Raw genomic sequence first — 20,880 nt, forward strand, 5'->3', positions numbered from 1 at the left:
TTGCTTATTGCAATAATTTCCTTCGCCATTTTGGTATAAAAGAGCTTTGGAAATATGATATTTAATTGGCAAAATAAAATTCCCTTTATGACTTATTTAGTAAAGTTTCTGTGACAATAAATATTTACACTGAATATGAATCTATAAAAGGAAACCAGAGATTAATATACATCAATATCTGAATTTATCTGGAAGGAGGGGAAATGGTATAACGCTTTACATTACAGATTGAGAAAAACAACACGTAAAACATAAAACACAAACATAAAAACATTTAACATATAAAACATTACAACATGACATGGTATGTGCTTTGAATATAAATTAAAAAGAATTAAGTAATGATTTTATGATTAAAAAAAAACTCCTTCCAACTCCTATAACTATTAGATTAGTTAAAAGCACTACCACAAAAGAAGTCCATGGCTTAAAATTTATATTTTTATTATGGCAACTTAATAAACAATTGGCAAACAAAGAATAAAACCTGTGGCAGTTAAACATAAGAGATGGAGTTTCAGGACCAAGCAATCAAAGTTTTAAAAACAAAAGGTCGAGTTTCTGTATGTAAAGCCTGGGTTACCTTTGAACAATTTAAATTCAAGTCCACACTTAATGACTCACTTTCTTATATTGGAAAGAATAGAGGAATGGCAGCAATGTAACTTTTAGTTTATTATTACCATATTTTAAAGTATATATTCAATAGTACGGCATGTTTGAGAAACTTAGCTTATGATACAGCTGTAAAGATGTGGATAGCTGATATAACAAGGACTGTTTAGATCAGTGGTTCCCAACCGGTGGTACGCGTACCCCAGGGGGTACGCGAAACCCTCGCAGGGGGTACGCGAAGGTCCCAAAATTAATTTAGTCTACATCTTTAAAACTTGTTTCTGACTCAGTTCCAACATTTCCCTCAAAATCAGATAACATAACCCATTGTACGTAATTTCAGACTCATTTTCAAAACTTTCGCTTTCAGTAACCCGCTAATTTTTCTCCATAGCCGTAAGGTCTCGATTTAAACTCAGCGAGTTCAGTATCTTGTCATCTGTTGAAACACGAAGTTCGTGAATTGTGGTTGCAAACAAAGATGGATAGATTCCTGATCAGGAATAACAAGAAGCCGAATGATGGTACCCAAAACTCTGAACCTGCACCTAAGAAGAAGAAATATGACGAATCATCGGTCAAAGTGCGTCGATATTTGTCAGAATACCTAGGGCTCGGATTTAGTGCGACAAAGTCTGATCCAGTGAATGCACAGTGCGTTCTTTGTGGTCAAGTCTTGGCCAACAGTTCCATGAAACCTGCGCATATGAACCGGCATCTCAGTACTGTGCACCCTTCTCATGTCGGTAAGCCCATAGAGTTTTTCAAGCGTAAACAAGAAGCATTCGCTAGTAACTGTTTGGAAATTGCAAAAGTGGCATCAGTTTCTTCAAAGGCTCTCCGGGCTTCGTATGCTGTTTCATATTTAGTTGCGAAACAGAAAAAACCGCACACCATCGCCGAATGTCTGATATTACCAGCACTAGTGAAAGTCAGTGAAATAATGTTTGACACGAAAACTGCTACTGCCCTTCAGTCTATACCTGTGTCGAACCTCTATCGAAGGATAGAAGACATTGCAAGCGATATTGTCATGCAGGTTATTGAGCAAATAAAGTTGACGAAGATGTTTGCGTTACAGCTTGACGAAAGCACGGATGTGTCAGGTGAAGCCCAGGTGATCGTCTTTGTTCAATATCAAGATTGTTCTGACATAAGAGAAAATATTCTGTTTTGTCAAAACCTACAGTCAAGAACAACAGGAGAAGAACTATTCAAGGTGATTGACAAATTCTTCGCAGAAGGGGGCATCTTGTGGGACTGGTGTCTATCAGTTTGCAGTGATGGAGCTGCCACCCTAACAGGGAAGAATAATGGGCTCATGGCCTGGATAAGGAAGAAAAATCCAAAGGTGAAGTGGTTGCACTGCATCATTCACAGGCAAGCTCTTGCATCGAAAAGGATGAACGCACATCTGCACGAGACCCTCAACGAGGCTGTAAAAGTGATCAACTTCATCAAAGCCCGACCACTGAACTCAAGAATGTTCAAGTTGCTGTGCCAAGAGATGGGTTCAAAACATCAACATTTACTTCTGCACACAGAAGTTCGCTGGTTGTCTCGTGGGAAGATTTTAAACAGACTTTTCGAGCTTCGACAAGAAGTTCATATGTTTCTTCTGGAGCAAAAATCTGCATTCAGTTCACTTTTTGAAAACCAGGACTGGGTCTGCAGGCTGGCCTATCTTGCGGATATTTTCGACAAACTGAATGACTTGAATCTGTCAATGCAAGGTTTCTGGACGGACGAACTCTCCCTGAATTCGAAGATGTGTGCTTTCATCAAGAAATTGGAGTTCTGGCTTAAAAAGGTTCAAAGAAACAGCGTTAGTGTCTTCCAGACCCTTGACAAGTTTGCGGACGATAGTGAAATTGATAACCTCAACACAATCTGTGATTGTATTCGGGAGCATCTGACAAAGTTGCGAGATGAACTTGTGTCATATTTCCCATCGATTATGAACCAAGATAGAACGCAGGATTGGATCCAAAATCCATTTGTTGAAGACGTGACCTCAAGCTCCGGTCTTAGTGACAAGCTTACAGAGAATCTGATCGAACTTGCCAGTGATCGCGCCTTAGAACTGAAATTCCAAAATGTAACTGTTTCCCAGTTTTGGCTGGAGGTGAAAGGAGAATACAAGGAACTAAGTGAAATCGCCATGTCTGCTTTGTTACCATTCAGATCCACTTACCTTTGTGAAGTGTCATTTTCGGCAATGTCATTGATCAAAACCAAACACAGAAACAGACTGAGTGTACAAAATGACCTTATAATTGCCGTTAGTGACATCGAGCCAAGATTTGATAATATTTTAGCAAAAAAGCAGCCTCAAGTTTCTCATTGATTTTGTACGTACATTTAAGCACCGTCATATTGGACAATAAATCTCGTGTTTTTGAAAATCTGATTTTAGTTAAGAAAAAAGTAAAACAACGATTCTCAAGAAAGGGGTACGCAAACTTTTTGGGCCTTGACTAGGGGTACGCGGACCGAAAAAGGTTGGGAACCACTGGTTTAGATAGTCAAAAAGACATACCACTGGATGAGGATTAAACACGCTGCAAGGGGTACTTTCCACAAAGCAGGTACACCAAAGAGCTAAGGTTTTGGGCCAAAGCCCCCACCTCCAAAAAAAAACATTAAAGGTTTTTTTCCAACTCTTTTTAAGTATTTTAGCACTTCCCCTGGTTTTTACCTTTTATTCAAGTTTGCTCACTCCTCCAAAAAAGAAATTATTTTCTACATGCCTCTTTTTAAGTACTAGCAGGATAGATATATTTATTCAACACTAAATTTAGATAATGAAATTATAGGTACCGTTGTGTAACAACTGCAACATCAAATATCCCCTCCACCCAACAAAGCTCCGAGGCCGGAAATGCAGGGAATTTAAAGCGTAAAGCATGGAGCAAGGAGTTGTTCCTCCTTGAGAATTACAAGGAGTTTAAAACTTAACTACTTCAGCTTTTAAGAATTTAAACTTCACATATAAAACTTTACATTAGAGATTGAGAAAAACAAATAAAAGCTACCTGGCCTGGCATGTCCTTAGAGTAGAGCTTAAAAGAAATCAAGTCATGATTATCTGATAGCTCGCCCGTTACAGCTGAAACACCAAAATAATATCCAGTTGGAAGCTTTACACCTGGAACTTCAAGACATGGCTTCCAGCCATTTTTACCTTCCACATCAGTGAAAACTAGAAAAGAAAATACAAAATAACTCTTTGGTTGTCTGAAAGCTACTACACGTCTATAGTAAGCATCGCTTACAACTTATAGGTTTCTTTCAAGAGCGAATTAAAGACTCTCGACCACACAGCAACCACCCACATAGACCCACAAGACCCACACAGTATTTTGTTTTGGTATGATTGTGATGAACAATCATACCAAAAAATAGGTTAGAATGATTATATAATCCCTATTTTCCGTAAAGGTCAAAATCTACGATTTTGTTAGGGTCACTCATCACATAACAAAACTTTATTTTAACAATTTTTTATTTAACGTATGACTTTATTTGTTAAAGATTGCAATATAATTGGCAAAAACAAAAAAAAACAGCAAGTATATATCTCCTAAATAATTTCTGACTTCCTTCTTTTTTTCGAGCACTGTAAGACGGTTGGGTGGAAGTCCCTGACGAAATATCTGCTTTTGTCATTTTCGCTTCTTTTCTGTCCACTGGCTGACAATACCCTCATTTTTCTTGGGTATTTAATTCATTCTTTTTTTCTTGTTTGTCATATGTCAATCCTGCTTGTAGCCCTTTATGTCTTTAAGAGCTCACAGAATTAATATAATTTTATTTCAGGCAATATTTCACCATTTCAAAATTGAAATTACCTATACTATAATACACTTTATTGTTCTGATAACCAGAGACTGAAGTCTGACAGACGGCCTTTTAAACTAGGGAATACAGCTATAGATAAGTAATTCGGAAAGACTTAAGAAAAACTGATTTCGCTTCCAACTATTTTGAAGATTAGCGGGAAGAAGACCGCAATCAATTCAATTATACAAGAAATTACAAAGACCTAGAATTACAGTAAACACTGTTATTTCCCCATGACCAAGATTGTCTTTCCTCCAAAAGAAAAAAAACTAAAATACAAACTTACTTAAGAATTTTTCGTTCAATTTTCCTTTAAAATGATGCATCTTCTTCATTTCATATTCCAAATCATTCCATAAAAATATATTTTAATACTATCAGTACTCTAGGGACATGCCAGGCAGCTTTTATATGTTTTCCTCAATCTCAAAACTTTATTATGATTTTTTATTTAACGTATGACTTTATTTGTAAAAGATTGGTGACGGAGTCTTTTCAACTGTTTTGTCCTTTAAATTGGTCCATTTTCTTAACTTTAATTTCTAAACTCTTTTCCAAAACAAGAAAAAACAGATTAGGGTATAATTTCAACGGTATGCGAACTTCAAAATTTCTGTTCTGTGATCAGAATTGAATAACAAGCACTGATAAAGCAAAACAAAGAACTTAGAAAAGACACTTAATCAAAGTGTAAGTCCCAAACTAAAGCACCTCATGGGTTACCACCAGAAAGATAGGTATCTTTGTAGATGAGTATAGAAGCTCCATGGAAACATTTAGTTTAAGAGCTGTCCCTAAGAATGTCACCCAGTCACCTTGTTCCATAAAAAACGACTCTAGAATTAAAGGGTGATGCTCGATGGGTTTAACCTAACCCAGTTTAAATAATAGTTTTGTTGGAGAGACACGGGCCTGACTCTATGTTGGACTGTAAAAAGTCGACCACCCTATCCTTGAATTGAGAGGGTTTTCAATTAAATGTTAAATTTTTTCCTCTTGTGAAATAAGACATCATTAATTTTACAGAAATCATAACTTAAGTTATTAGAAAAAAAAGTTTTATAATTTATCCAGGTTATGCTTTTTTTTAAGTTTTTTATATTAATCGAATTCATCAAAGGGATTGTAAATTGTCTGGTTTAGCAGGTTTAGCATTATTGAAAATGATACTATGTATCTTGCCTTACAAGCTATAAAAATAATGATGATCCTGGTTTACCGTCACAGATTCAGTACTTATTTAACATATTAACCGTTATTTGTATCCATTTATAAAAAATCCAAGTTTCACTGAAAAAACATGCAATTATTCAGTAAAAACCTCGCAAAAGCCACAATAGGACACAAATTTTCGCCTGTTGTAAAAAATATTTCATAAAAATGGAATTAGAAGACTATTCAATAATCACCTTTAAGAACGTCATTTTCATAGTTAATAGCTATGAAAGTGTCGTGTTTGAGATTCCGGATTTTCGTTTCACAGCCTGCTAATTGAAGATGAGTGCCATCTTTGTCATGATCATATTTCTTTGAGCCATTATTCAACATTGCAGATATATACGGGTGCTGGTGCTGGAAAACAAATTAAATTAACACGAGTCAATATGTATATGACGTAAAAAAGTCAGCAGCAGTATATGAGGTAAAAAATTAATTAAATGTATGTAGGTTCTGAGTCATTGAATTCCTAAGAAGTTATATTGTCGTCTGACTGGTGAGTTGTTGCCTATACAACTCATCTAATCATTTACACTCTGTTCATTCTCTTTGATTAGTTCAGTATTAAATAAGATTTTGACCAAGTTAAATGACATCTGTATGTTCCTTAGGTTACTTTAGTAATCGAAATTATTCAAATCTAATTCTTTTTTTTTATCTTATTTAAATACTTATTTAAAGATTAGCATAATTTTTTTATTTAGCAGGTTTAGCATTATTGAAAATGATACTATGTATCTTGCCTTACAAGCTATAAAAATAATGATGATCCTGGTTCACCGTCACAGATTCAGTACTTATTTAACATATTAACCGTTATTTGTATCCATTTATCTTCTTGTCTAATGGCACATACCTGTGTACAGCGGGAGAAAAAGGGGAGGGCAGGAGGATTCCTCATTCCCCCAGAAAAATGAAAAATAGTGTACAGGAAAAAATAGCTAAAATTTTAAATTTTCTGATTTTGACCAACTTCTACAAAAACTGACTTCAAAAAAAAAAAAAAAAAAAAAAAAAAAAAAAAAAAAAAAAAAAAAAAAAAAAAAAAAAACGACAAAGTGGTAGGGTCACAATCAGGAGTATTTGCTGGAGGAAAAATAAAGAAAGTCAGAGATTATGCTATTTAACGCAAAAAAGGACAAAGTAGTTCAATTTGTATAAAGAAGGAAAAGGTGTTGCCAATCAACATAATCTCAAGTTTTTATATTTCTATTGATTGCTCCTCACCAAAACTTTTAGTTTGTTTGACGTTGTATAAAATGCTCCAAATATTTATTCAAATTCTGACTAAACGAACAAAAGAAGGATTCCATGGAACTAGTGTTCTATGTAATAATCCTAGACGACAAATTGTGTATGGATCATCAAACCTCTTTCTGGATGGATCACTTTCATCCCTTTTTGGGCAAATCAAGTGTAGTCCTCCCTGGTTATAGTTTTAATTTCTGTGGGACCCTAAAATAGAATAAAGAAATTAAGCACCAGTGAACTTGTATCTTTTTTTGTTCGTTGAATCAGAATTTGAAAACAAGGCAGTGATAACACAACAACTTAAACTTAGAAAAGACACTGAATCAAAGTGTAAGTCCCAAACTGAAGCATTCTCATGGGTAACCCCCGAAAGACAGGTATATTTGCAAATAAGTATAGAAGTTCGATGAAAACCTTTAGTTTAAGAGCTGCCCTTCGGAATGTCACCCAGTCAACTTGTTCCATAAGCATTTCGACTCTGTCAACTCCATCCAGTCAACAAATTTGGCCTAATTTCACGTAGTTGATTATAAAAATGATGTTTTCTGAATTGCTAAGACTACGTAATGACCGTAGGTTTTTGGTACTGGCTTTAATATGTGGTTGAATTTTAGCACTCAAACAAATGTTTCCACTTCTAAGCTCCTGCCAAGGGAGCTTAGCCGAAATTTTTCAAAGGGGTTTTAGCCTTCAAAACAATTTCCAGGCGGAGAGGGGGCAAGGTTAGGAAAAAGGAGATTTCTGCAAAACCTGATATTTTTCTTAATACTATAAAATTTTTACATTTTGTAAATGTTTTTCTTCTACGCTCCTCTGTGGTCAGCCTTCCACATTATGTAACACTGTTTTGAAAATCTTACATATATACAAAATTAACCATTGTCATTGCCGTAGCTTCCAGTGTGTTAATCTCGGTTCGCATAACTGTGATAAAAACGTCCTGGGCCTTGGCTATTCTACTTTTGGCTATTCTACTACTTTAAAAAAAAAAAATGTACACAAAAACATGTCCGATGCAAACATAGAGTGAAAATGGAATTAAACCCACTTTAATTATTAGAATCACCAGATATTTGTAATCCACACTATATAACATTGTGCATTGACCAAATGCTTATTACCATATTGTCAGAAAATACACCTTTTAGGCTTAGTAAATTAGTATAAGTTAGCACCAATTTACAAAACACTTCACATTATCTAAGCTTCTAAATTAACCATGTCATCCTTAGAGCCCCTTAGTTAGAAAATTTTTAGTCCTGTTCCATTTCTTCTTATTGAAACCCGATTAAACTGTTTCGCTTAGAAAATATCAGGCCAACAAAATATAATAGCTTATCTAATCACCAACATTATTTCAGAGAACTGAATAGGGTTAAGTGAAAACTAGGAGTATGGATGCCATACTTTTACATTTCTGAAGGAGACTAAGGATCATCCGTTTGTATTTAACGAGAATGCAAAACACGAACATGAATATTTATCGGTTCAAAAGAGTCCTTAAGATTTTGGTGTGGAGACTTATCTCCCGAGATAGCAATTCAAGCTGGCTTTGGCCTCCTTCCCTGAAGTATGCTCAAATATTGGAAGCTTAAAAATATGCCTCAAATATATAACTCTAGATTTGTAATTTACATTCTTTAATGAAAAGAATCGTTGATAGGTTCTATTTTTTTCCGAGAAATAAAATTTCACTATACATTGCTTTTTGGTAGCCAATTTGACAAAAACTCATACTAAAATATAAAGTAGTCCCAAACTAAACTATACGTCAGAACCTGTATTAAAAAATCAGAACCCGTAAATGTATACTTTTAATTTTTCCCAATATTTACATTTTACATAATTATTTCATTTACATTTACATTTTGGTGTAAATTATTTTATACTATTATAAATTTTATAATATAAATATAAATTATAATATAAATATAATATAAATATATAATATAAATTTTATTATAAATACTATTATAACTAATATAAATTATTTAATTATTTTAGCGTAAATTATTAACATTTACATTTTATTTACATTTACATTTTAATTTACATTTCTAATAAAGTAGTCCCAAACTAAACTAGACGTCAGAACCCGCATCAAAAAATCAGAACCCGTAAATGTTTACGTTTAATTTTTTCCAATAATTACATTTTAAATTTCATTAAATCCGGTGCACGACTGTCTCAAACATAAAGATAAGATGAAATAAAGAATGTATATACTGAATAGAAATGAACAAGAAACAAATAAATTTGTTACAAACTTTTAATCTAGGTACTTACATTATGAGGTCCGTTCTGGTTACTGTAAGTGTCCACTGAGATGGCTAGTCCAGTGAAAAAGTCTTTTGATCCGAAAACCGGCCCACCTTCCATCCTATCTTTTGTGTACCAAATCATAAAACCATCACCGAATAAATCTTTACCTTTACCGGACACTTTGAACTGAACCTGTGCTTCCCAGTTGTGTACCTTACATGGCTAGAAATATAAAATTACAATTATGGCTCTTTTACAGGTTGTGTAGAGTGTAAAGATTTACCAAGAGAGGGGCAGCTCCTTATAGTAATGCATCTAAATTAATCCATAATGTACAGTTCTCCGTTATTTCAGAAAAAAAACATCCTATTTCCCATTTCCCCATTTTTTTTTCCTATAGAAAAATACCTTGTCTATAGTAAGCTCCCCCCCCCCATTCCTAACTCCAGATTGGAAGCATGAGTACAGACCTCGTACAATAAACACATAAATTTTGGAGTTCAAGCTAAATCAAAGAGCAGATTACCGAAAGAATATACAAAAAGAGACACAGAAGAATTAAGCCCCACAATATCTAGAACTGTTCAAGTACTTACATAATTTTTATATTATCTGTCAGAAGCGTCAGAAGAAATTAATATAACGAGCATAAAGATTGTACAAATCTTAAAATAAATGAAGGTTAAAAAGAAAAATTATTTAAGCACTAGAAATAAGATCAATGTCCATAATATCTAGAAAATGATCTTAAATTCTATTATTTAAATAAAAGATTTGGAAACTGATTAAACGCAGTTAAAGAAATTAAATTGATACTATACACAGGCTTAAACTTGAATTTCCAGAAAGCATGTTTTTAGAAAGTAGTAATTGCCTTTACAAAAAAATTCTAATTTGGGAGGCGTTTTTGAGAAGAAAGCAAAAGCTTTAAAAGCTCCTTGTTTGCACTGCATCTGCTTTTATAATTCCATTTTGGAATCTCCTTTCTATAACTGAAAAAACAAAACAAATTAGGCCCCTATTTTAAAGGTATACTAAGTATTTTATTGGTACCCCTCTGTGGTTCCGAAACTCGTGCACTACTAAAAAAACAAAACAAAACAAAAAAATGTTTTTGATACATGTTGGAAGATGGCAGAATTATCGGCTCGTTTCAAAACGGGTGTAAGAAAATAACCGACTTTCCGCCTAACCATCTATTATATACGACAAGGTAGACTGAAAGTTCCTGTGCCTTAGTGTTGATTTACGTTTTGACGCTTTTTATTCCTTCGTTAGATATGTAGGTCACTTTACTATATGAATAATTGTATGAAACTGTATGAATAATAATTACTGTATGAATAATGTCACTTTACTGTATTCATGGTGAGAATGATATTGACTTATGCCGTTTTTTTCGCTCTATTTTTGAGTACCAGAATCACTCCTGTTGAAGCCGTCGCTGTGCCAAAAACTGACTTAATAAAGTTGCGTTTCCATTCTACCTTTTTGGCGCCATCTATCTTGACTACGCTAACTGCATTGCACTTACTGCGAGAAGATACAGGTACCGCATCGTCCACCAATGGAAACAATCCGACAGGAAAGAAACGTGGATGCCGGGCAGGGAAAAATGAAAGGAGAAGGCGTACGGGGTGTGCTATTTCGGTACTAGTGACAAGCCGTGACTATTGTCCTTCACCAAAACAAGCGTTTGAGCGAAACCTGGTGAAAATCAAGATATCCAGAAGACCTAAAATACCGAGTCTGAAGGGATTTGACGAAACCCCCGTGTGCCCCATCCAGGATAGCCCCCCCCCCCGTTCTTAAGCCAGAACGACCTTTAGCTAAACTTAAGTTGCCAAATATACTTGTGTGTAACGCTAGATCTTTGAACAACAAAACTGATGCACTTGAAGTTATTGCCAGGCAGAACAATGCCTCAATAATAATAATAAGCGAATGTTGGGACACTTTTGACGAATCGGCGCGCATCAAAGGTTACGCAAGCTACTTTAATACGCGTCACGATCGTGGCTTGAATCGTCGAGGAGGAGGCGTTGGACTTTATGTTCGTAATGACCTACCCTCAAGGCTGTTAAGTGAGCCTATTGACTCCGACCACAAAATATTATGGACCGAATGCAAACCTGCACGTTTATCATAAAGATTTTCATGTTTAATTGTTGCTTCAGTCTATTATCCTGAAAGCGCTAAAAACAGGAAAGATTTGATTGAACACATTCAGTTTTTCGTAGACAAAATGCGCCGCAAGCATGTCTCTCCTGGCTTTGTTATTGCCGGAGACTTCAATCAAACTAATAGGCAATGGGTTTCAAATATTTTAGATTTGCGACAAGCCGTTACAATACCTACCCATCAAAGTGGCAGCACACTTGACTTGATTTTTACAAACTTGACAGACTTTTATTACGCACCGAGATCCCTAGGACCCCTTCTGAATTCTGATCACTTCATCATCTTCCGGGAAGCCAGTTCGGCAATTCCAAAGCCGAAACCAGTCAAATATACAGTGCGACCACTTACTGAGGACTCGATATCTACATTTGGTCGCTGGATAGGTAATTATCAGTTTGAGGACATTTCCTCTGAACAGGATATTAATATCAAAGTCAATAAGCTGAATACTCTGCTTCAGGAGCAATTTCAGACTTGTTTCCCGGAAATGCCATTACTGTGAGTGACACTGATAAACCATGGCTAACCAATGATCTAAAGAATTTAATAAAAACCCGTTGTCGCCTTCATATCGCTGGTGATACCGTAGCTTCAGCCAAGTTGCGTGATCATATTGTTAAACTGAACAAGCGCGCCAAGAGGCAGTATACGAGGGATAAATTACTCCCTTACTCACAATAAACCCCAACAAATGGCATTCCTCATTAAAAAGACTTACCGGTAAGACAACACTCAGAGATCTAAGGCTGCTCAAAGAGGACGGTACCTTAACCTCAGCTAATGAAGTCAATTCTTTTTTTGCTGACATTTGTACCGCATTTCCATCAATCACCAAATCAGAAATTGATACTATCATTGCTGGTGCAGAGATTGAGGACGTATGTGAAGTCTCTGAATTCACTGTTTATAAGGAACTCCTAAGACTGAAAGCGAACTGTGCGTCCTACCCAGGTGAGCTTCCAGTAAAGCTGTTACACGAATTCGCCATTTTTCTTGCTAAGCCACTCTCTTCTATAATCAACCAATGTTTCCGTCAGCAAATATTCCCTAGTGCTTGGAAAAGAGCTTATGTCCACGTTATTCCAAAAGTAAGGTGTCCAAAATCTTGTGATCAACTCCGGCATATATCAATAACTCCGAACCTTTCTAAAGTTGCAGAAACGTTTATTTACCGCAAACTTATGTCACAGGTCTCTGCACATCTAGACCCGTATCAGTATGGATGCTTAAGAGGCAGCAGCACAACTGTTTATTTAGTACGGATGTACCATCTCATTGTCGAGTGGCTCGACCGAGGAAGTGCTATAGTCGACCTTATCCTCGTAGACTACCGAAAGGTTTTTGATCTTATTCGCCATTCCGTTGCTATCACAAATCTACGCACCATGGGTGCGCAAAAACATATTCTCCTTTTAGTGATCAATTTTTTACAAGCCCGCTATCAGTGCGTTTAGTCTTTTCCCAGGAGATACCGACTCCGAATGGGTCGAGCTTAGATGCGGAGTCCCACAAGGTACTAGGCTCGCTAGTCTACTGTTTTTGGCAGTGATAAATTTCATCCTTTCCGGCTATGAAGAAAGATTTAAGTATGTAGACGACTTGTCAGTCCTACTCAAGTACATTGTTGAGAAGTCTGGGGCTGTCCCCCATTTCTGTAACGAAATAATCAACAACTTTAAATATGAATGTACTGCGAACAGCCTTCAAATCAACGAAGGAAAGACTAAAATCCTTCGCTTTAATCCCCTGAAAAAAGACTTTTGTGCCCTCCTCCTAGTGAATCTTCGGCAGTAGTGCTTGGTGTCAAGTTTAGCATCGACTGCTCTTTCAGCCTTCATGTCGATACAATTATCAAAAAGGCAAATAGTGCGATGCGGACACTTATACTAATGCGTCGATTTGGTTTCTCAGTGACACAACTAAGGATAGCCTATCTCACTTACATTCGACCAATTTTAGAGTATGCATGTCCCGTATGGGACCCACAAGTCAATAACACTATTTACCTAAGTGACCAGCTTGAGTCAATACAAAAAAGAGCAGTCAAAGTAATATTGTGCGATGCTTTTACCGAATATAAGTTAGCATTATCCACTTTACAAATTCCCTCTCTTCAAGAGCGTCGTCTCAGTTTGATCCTTGAATTTGGCCAATATCTTCTCAGAAGTGATAAATACAGATCGATACTACCACCAGTTTTAATGAAACATCGAAATACTAGGTCGAAGAAAATTGACAGATTAGCAGCACCTCCTTCACGTACAAATCGTTTTTCCAACTCATTCATCCCTTTCTTTGTATCAAAGTATAACAATTGTTGATTTTATCCTATTTGTCTTCTGATTTTTTTGTCGTTTGATTTAATCCTTTTTTTGTAAACACAAGCGCCATTTAGTTATATGACTACGAGAGATTGTGCAAATAAAACCGATTCTATCCCAATAAAATATGCCAGAAACTAACCGGATAATTATTCTTCATCATGCTACTCAATCTCTTCGAATTTTTTATTTAGGTAATAATATAGAGGTAATGCTAAAATAATAATACCTAAACATTAATTTAGATGTTATTTTTCACCTTCTTTCAACGTAATTCATATTCTTATATTTTAAAATGAAATCACTGTCTAATTTTAAACAATAATTCAAATACTGTCTATTTTAAACAGAAAATTAAAATTTTTGAAAGGGTATTTATAACAATCAAGCATTCTATTCAATCAATCATTTTATTCGTACTAAAAATTTTTTTAATGAAACCTGAAACGGTTATTCGGCCGAAGAAGCTTGTCTTGTTGTGGGTCAATGTATGTAAACCTACGTATTACGTTTTTCTTTCTAACTCTTCATAATCTAAAGAAAGAATGTTGAGGAACTTATGTGTTATAGCGACAAACTTCGTTTTTGATCTGTAATGAAACCGGTTTTCTGTGGTCCATTCGGAGATAATCACCTTAGCTTGAGCGAGAGAAACTAATTCGCAGGTATATTTTAATTGAATATTCAATATATACAAATAGTTAGGTATTTAATATAATTCGTTCTCGGCGGCCTGCTTTCAATAGTTTCATTCTATATTTTCCATAAATTTGTTACTAAAGTATAATATTTTCATCAGATTTTGGAATACACATTAGGATTAACCTAACCTCACTTCTTTGGCGTGGTCGCTATAACACGTAAGAACCAATGTTGACCATTAGTAGGCAGACTTACTACTATCTAAAGGCGAAATTTCCTTGGCATTTATGGCTTCTTTAATGTCTCAGTGAAGGCATTTTGGATAATTGGAAAACTTGGCTATTTTCCCGCAAATACTCGAAGTTCTTGCTCAGCGATTCCTAATAAGTTCCTATGAAAATGGCTCACTCACGTGCGTTGTGTTATCATGCGAAATGTATGTTTGTATTTAAATACAGAATTGGTTGGGTAAATTTTTGAAGACTAAAAGCATATTAGGAACTTGGAATAATAATTCAATTTCGTTAATTAAGTATTTGGTATTACGTTTTTGAACCTTCAGCTGTTTATGGTTTGAAACCATGTGTATTTTGCTGCTTTGACGATCATATTATATAGGTGAAAATGGTAAACTTTAAAATAACACTGGTAACCTAGAAACAAAAGTTTAATCTGTTTAGTTGCTTATGTAATTTAGTTGCTCTGTTTTTTTAATACCCAAATTTTTAAAGAGATATGTATACAAATTGAACCTATTATGATAACACTGACAAGATTTAACATGAACCTGATATCTTCGGTGCTTTAACATGGGTTTAACTGGTACTACAAAGTAATATTGCCACTGAAAGTGAGGTACTACATACTAGAACAATTCAAATCAGCTTAATTTTTATTTATCAATATTTGGATCTCAGCTAAAGGTTTAAGCGAAGATTTATGGAAGCCTAATGAGAGAAAAAACTTGTTTATATTTGATAAAAAGAAAACATCAATTACTACCAAGTGAAATCACGAGGCTAAGTAAAACAGAAGTCAACTATACAAATAAAAACATTAACTCAATTTGTCTTTTTGTCTCTTTTTTTACTGTTGCTTTACATTGGGAACAGTAGGTCCAGTTCAATACATATATTTTTTTATCAGTCTACAATCTACAAACTATATTAGCCATATTTAATTTGAATTTAACATTTTAAAAACAAAATTTTCCTAAATTTAAGTTGAAAACAAGTTTTGTCTCATGAAATTAACGAGTAATTATGAAACTTGAAACGTATAGAAATCACATAGATGCTAACATTAAAGGCACTAAAAATTATTAATATAAACGTATCAGAGGGCTACCACTGCCTCTACCACTAATCTTCATGTTAATATTTAATGCATATGTTATAGAAAAAAACAAGAATTGCTCTCGTAAAACCAATTTAACTTGATTATCTAAACAAACCAATGATATTCTGGAAAACATGAGTTAAATCCTACCATCGATAGCTCAGAACATAAGGCCCTATATTAAATACTAGCCCAGGGCTTAGAACGTGACAGTTCCTCAATATTTAGATCAACTTTTGCTTATTCGGTTTTAGGATTGCCATTTAATTACCGAATCACTATTTAATCTCTGCATATCTTAAACATGAGTACTTTTACTTTCATAAGAATTTTTTTTTGTTATTATCATTATAATTTAATACCAAAAAATTAAGAAGACTTACAACTGAGTTCCAGATAGCACCGCTTTTGCTTTGTAGGTCAGGAGTCAGTCTAATATAGCTATTAGTGATAACTGTACTCCCCATAAAATCCCAATACGGCATTGTTACTCCTGAGCCTAGAAAAAAAACGATAGTAAAAATAAATGACCAGTACAAATTTAACCTTCGTCATTTTCAAAGCTCTTTGAAAAAAAAAAAATAGACAAAAACAAACCATGGTCGTAGCTAGAATTCTTTTTCGTGGGGAGGGGGGGCAAAGAACTTTAAAAACGCACATAGGGGAGACAGGCACACATAGGCTCACACATACAGAAGAAGAAAGCTATTCAATTTCACTGGTCAATCCGTCACAGATCCTGTGTTGTTTAAGAGGAAGCAATTTGAATTAGATTGCAGATAAAGGCTGACATCTGAAAACATTGCAATGTGTTCAAAAACAATTACCAGATTTGAAATTAAACAGAACTGTTGTTTTGTCACATTGCCTGACTGCCATATTTCCTTCTGTCTAATCGTTTCACGGAAGGAAAATGGTGTGATATAGCTAATAGTAGAGCGAATTTCAGAAGATTTATAAGGTCATGACTATTTCCAGGCAAAGTAAAAGGGTAAAACCAATCCATAGGCTTGACCACGGAAAAGCAGGGGTGACAACACAAAGCTTCCCCATAGGAAACGTCAAATTTTGTGCTCCTGCCTGTTCAAGATATGTACGCTACTGTTTCAATTTTTTAAAAACAATATTGGGTACTAGTTATTATAAGCAACATCCCATGGCTGGTACCACAACTACCCCCATCATGACTACAATCAACACCTTTTTAGTATTATTAACAAAATCTTTCAACCAACATAGTTACTATTAAGAGCAAACCAAAAACCAGCAGATATTAGATGAACTTTTTAGATATCAAGACGAACTTAAAATAAATGGAAATTCGAAAGAATGAAAATGAAGAAATGAAAACTTATAAGAAAAGAATAAAAATGAAAAGTGAAGTCCAACTGAAAGCAAACACAAATTTCCACAAATAACCACTTTACTTCAAAATTCCTTTAATGGCAAGTCCCTTCCATTTGCAATCCACTGAAAACTAAATATATTTTCAACTTTTTTCTCCTCTTTAAACCCTCTAGTTATACAGAAGAAAAATCCATAGATGATGTTAATTTCGACAAAATATACAGGCTATCACCAGTTCACAAGGCCGAAAATGCGAATTAAGGGCTATTTTCATTAGAAATGCGAACTTCTCTAGGGACCATTTGGGACCTAAAACTTAGTTTCAGAGAGCATTGAGGAAGGAAAAAGCACTGAATGTAACCAAAAATGACACTTGCCTGGATGAGAAAGACAAATAGAAGAGAAATTTCGCACTGATGTCTCAATTTCAATAGTATCCCCCTTAATAGTTTTAAAGAGACCCATAGCCGCTACTCTTTTCTTCATTAATGGTTCAAGATCACAAAGAGGTTTAACAGCGATTCACTCAAGAGACAGGTGTTATAAATTTTCTTCAAAACACAGGTCCTTGTTACGTAATAGAGAATTTTCCTAAAAGATACAGGTGTTTGTTACCTAATAGAGAGTGTTTTTTCTTTGATTGTTCAAAAACCATGGAGTGTAGGGAAAAAACCTTCAGGGCCCGCCAAATCATGTTTTCTTTGGCTGTTACGTAATAGGACTCGTTAGAGCCTGATAGTCAAGATACAAACGTACGCGCTAGATACTAGTTTCTTTGATTATTTAAAAACACGCGAGGCCTAGGAAAAAACTTCAGGACCCCGCCGAATCATTATTTCTTTGGTTATTGCATCATAGGGAGTGTTTTCTTCAGGACATTTTCAAGACGTTTCAAGACATTTTCAAGACGTTTTAAGTCAGTTTCCTTCAAGAAGTTTTTAAGACATTTTTCTTCGACATTTTTCAAAACGCTTCAACGCAGTTCAAGAGGGATTTTTAAGATATTTTTCTTCAAGACGTTTGAAGACATTTCAAGACGTTTTTTTAAAAAAAATTTCTTCTATACGTTTTTCAAAACGTTTCAAGACATTTCAAGACGTTTTTTAAGACATTTTCCTTCAATATGTTTTTCTTCAGAATTTCTTTAGTTCTTACGTAATAAGAAATGTTTATCTGTGTTAAAGATGACGCATTCTCGCGTGACTTGTTTCTTTCGGTTCCGTTAAGGAGGGCACAAACGTAGGGTGTTACGTAATGACGATGCAAATGTGAGTGTTACGTAATACTTTAAGAGATTTTTTCTTCAGGATTTCATTTTTCTTTCAAGGCTTTTTTCGAGACTTCATTTTTGTTCAAGCCGTTCTTTCACAGGGTACCTTTACAATCCAAAGATTTTTGTATCCTTTAGGGATTTTCGTCCCCTTTAGGAGCTAGATCAAGAAAGCTATTCTAATATTTTTATTCGCGGATTACTTTCTAATGAAAAAGTTTCGAAAAATCTATGAATCAAATATCTATGAAGTCCATATCTATGAAATCTATGAAGTCCAGAATAATTGACATACGAGTGAGAAAATTGATTACTGAAAATTTGCTACATTTGACGTACACCTGCTTCTTACAATGTTATTAATTTTCTAACGCGACCTTGACAGGTTAAGTTAGGTATTGAATCAGTGAGGTGTTACATAGCACTGGCTTTAGATATTTGATTGCGTATTGAACATTCATCCTGGAACCAGAAATCTAAAAGACACAGAATTTTTTGTGGGGGAGATTGGGGGATACAATCCACAGTTCCAATTCCACCAACTTTAGGATTTTTTAATAAGTTCCCCCTTTAATGTTAAAAAGGACATATAATTTAATATATTTTTTGAATAAGCCTTTTCCTTATTCCCGCAACATTTAAAGATCCAGATCAATCCTTAGAGATAAAGACCAATGCATAGAAATCAAGGCAAACTCGCAGCACTAAGGACCAAACTGTACAAACCAGGAAAATCTCTAAAATCAAGACCAATTCATAGAAATTATTTGAAACATGCAAACAAGAAAAAAGAGACACATTTTTGCATTCGGCTATTTGAGAGGTTTTAATGAAAATACCAACTTTCTTTAAGCCACGACTTGCATTCCTGGTTGACAACAGTGCTGTCACTTACTTGAAGTACTTTTACTTGAAGTACTACTTAAGAAAAATTTTTCATTACTTGTACTTGTACTTAAGTAAAAACTCTAGGGTGTACTTATTACTTGATACTTAAGTAAGATTACGAAATACTTATTACTTAAGATACTTTTAATGTACTTGTTTTTCAAATACTTTACATTTAACAGGAAATATTTTGTGTGTGTGTGTGCTTCGGCAATGTACAAGAAAACTTCACCTTTAGATTTAGAGCAAACTCAGATATAGCTTTTGTTTGTCCGTGCTTTGGCAATGTACAAGATAACATCACCCTTTAGATTTAGAGTAAACACAGATATAGCTCCATGCCCAATTTTTGGATATGAAATAATGTATTTGTTTTTTATGAAAAAATTATAGTATGATTAACACTTGGTTTAATTTTTGTTTAAAAGTTATATAACAAAGAAAATTGAAATTATTTCACAGTTCACTGGTCGACAGTGAGCTAAAATCCGTTGTTTTGTACTAAATGTTGCATACTGTAGTCAATTTGGGCTTATATTTCTGACATTAGTGTTTAAGTTTTGTCATCTCATCAACTAAACCAGATTTCTACCTTTTCATCATCTTCAGGACCATACTATTGATAAAACTACTGAAGCTATGAATCTTTGCCCATCTAAATGTTGTCTGCAATAAACAAGTCTAGGCAATTCTAGCTGGATATAATGCAGTGGTATTTTGTCAAATTCCTTCCAGCAAATTCAGGTATTGAGACGAATCTGACTTCAGATTTGTCACTCCATTCATAAGCTATAGGCCCTACTAAATTAAAGGAAAACTCAACTTTCTTAAGACTTTCTCAAGACTGAAACCCTCTCCCCCTCGCCCTATTTGATATAAGCTTTGTGGTACCAGAACTTGATATGAGCCCTGATATTAGGCATCTTTGGTCTAGTTTTCATTCAGATCCATTACTCCATTTGTAAGTTATACTAAATTAAACAGAAAACTTAAATTTTTCAGGAATTAAAACCCACTCCCCCTTGTTAAATTTGAGCTAGGATCTTTATCTCAAAACTTGATATGTGTCATGGTCTTAGGCCTCTTTGGTTCAATTTTCATTCAGATCCATCACTCCAGTTGCAAGTTACTCTAAATTAAACGAAAAACTGTTTTTAGCAGGTAAAGCCCTCTCCCCCCTGTTTTATTTGAGCTAGGATCTTCATCTTTCAACTTGATATGTCTTATGATCCTTGGCATCAAATCTGGCCATCAAAATTTTCATCCAAATCCAACCAGAGTTTCTCCCCCTATGCGTGAGTACACGGACGGACAGACAGACAGACGGATTTTGCAACGTCTTAGGTAGCCATGTTGGCTAATTGGATCCAAAAAAGGAAAACAATGGCATATCATCATCCAGGTATCATCACCTATTTGGATAGTGGAAAATATCCATCAAGATAGGTTTTTGAGATCTGTCTGTCTGTCCGCCTGTCTGTGCATTCAAGTATAGCAAGAGAACCACCAGTCAGATTTGTACTGAAATTGAACTATTTGGATTTAAAATTGAGCTTAATTAGGGCGATGGGGCTTTGAGTGTTACAAAAAATTCAAATTTTTATTTAATTCACTGTAACTTGCATATGGAGATGAATTTCGATGAAAATTAAATAAAGATGCCCTCATAGGGAGAATACCTTCTCATAGGGAGAAAACACTCCC

The 20,880-nt window shown here is 34.8% G+C and overlaps 1 protein-coding gene across 1 annotated transcript in view; it reads right to left on the reverse strand.

Annotated features, from left to right (window-relative positions):
• LOC136024941 (vesicular integral-membrane protein VIP36-like) overlaps positions 1-20,880 on the reverse strand; it is a 63,665-nt gene that overhangs the window by 19,333 nt on the left and 23,452 nt on the right. Inside the window, exons 2-5 of the mRNA XM_065700534.1 lie at positions 16,055-16,170; positions 9,214-9,411; positions 5,868-6,030; positions 3,651-3,817 (exon numbers count right to left, since the gene is read on the reverse strand). Coding sequence (XP_065556606.1) covers positions 3,651-3,817; positions 5,868-6,030; positions 9,214-9,411; positions 16,055-16,170 — 644 coding nt within the window. The remainder of the gene's footprint in view (positions 1-3,650; positions 3,818-5,867; positions 6,031-9,213; positions 9,412-16,054; positions 16,171-20,880) is intronic.

The sequence above is a fragment of the Artemia franciscana genome, chromosome 3 (assembly GCF_032884065.1).
Source record: "Artemia franciscana chromosome 3, ASM3288406v1, whole genome shotgun sequence".
In the NCBI taxonomy this organism is placed as follows: domain Eukaryota; kingdom Metazoa; phylum Arthropoda; class Branchiopoda; order Anostraca; family Artemiidae; genus Artemia; species Artemia franciscana.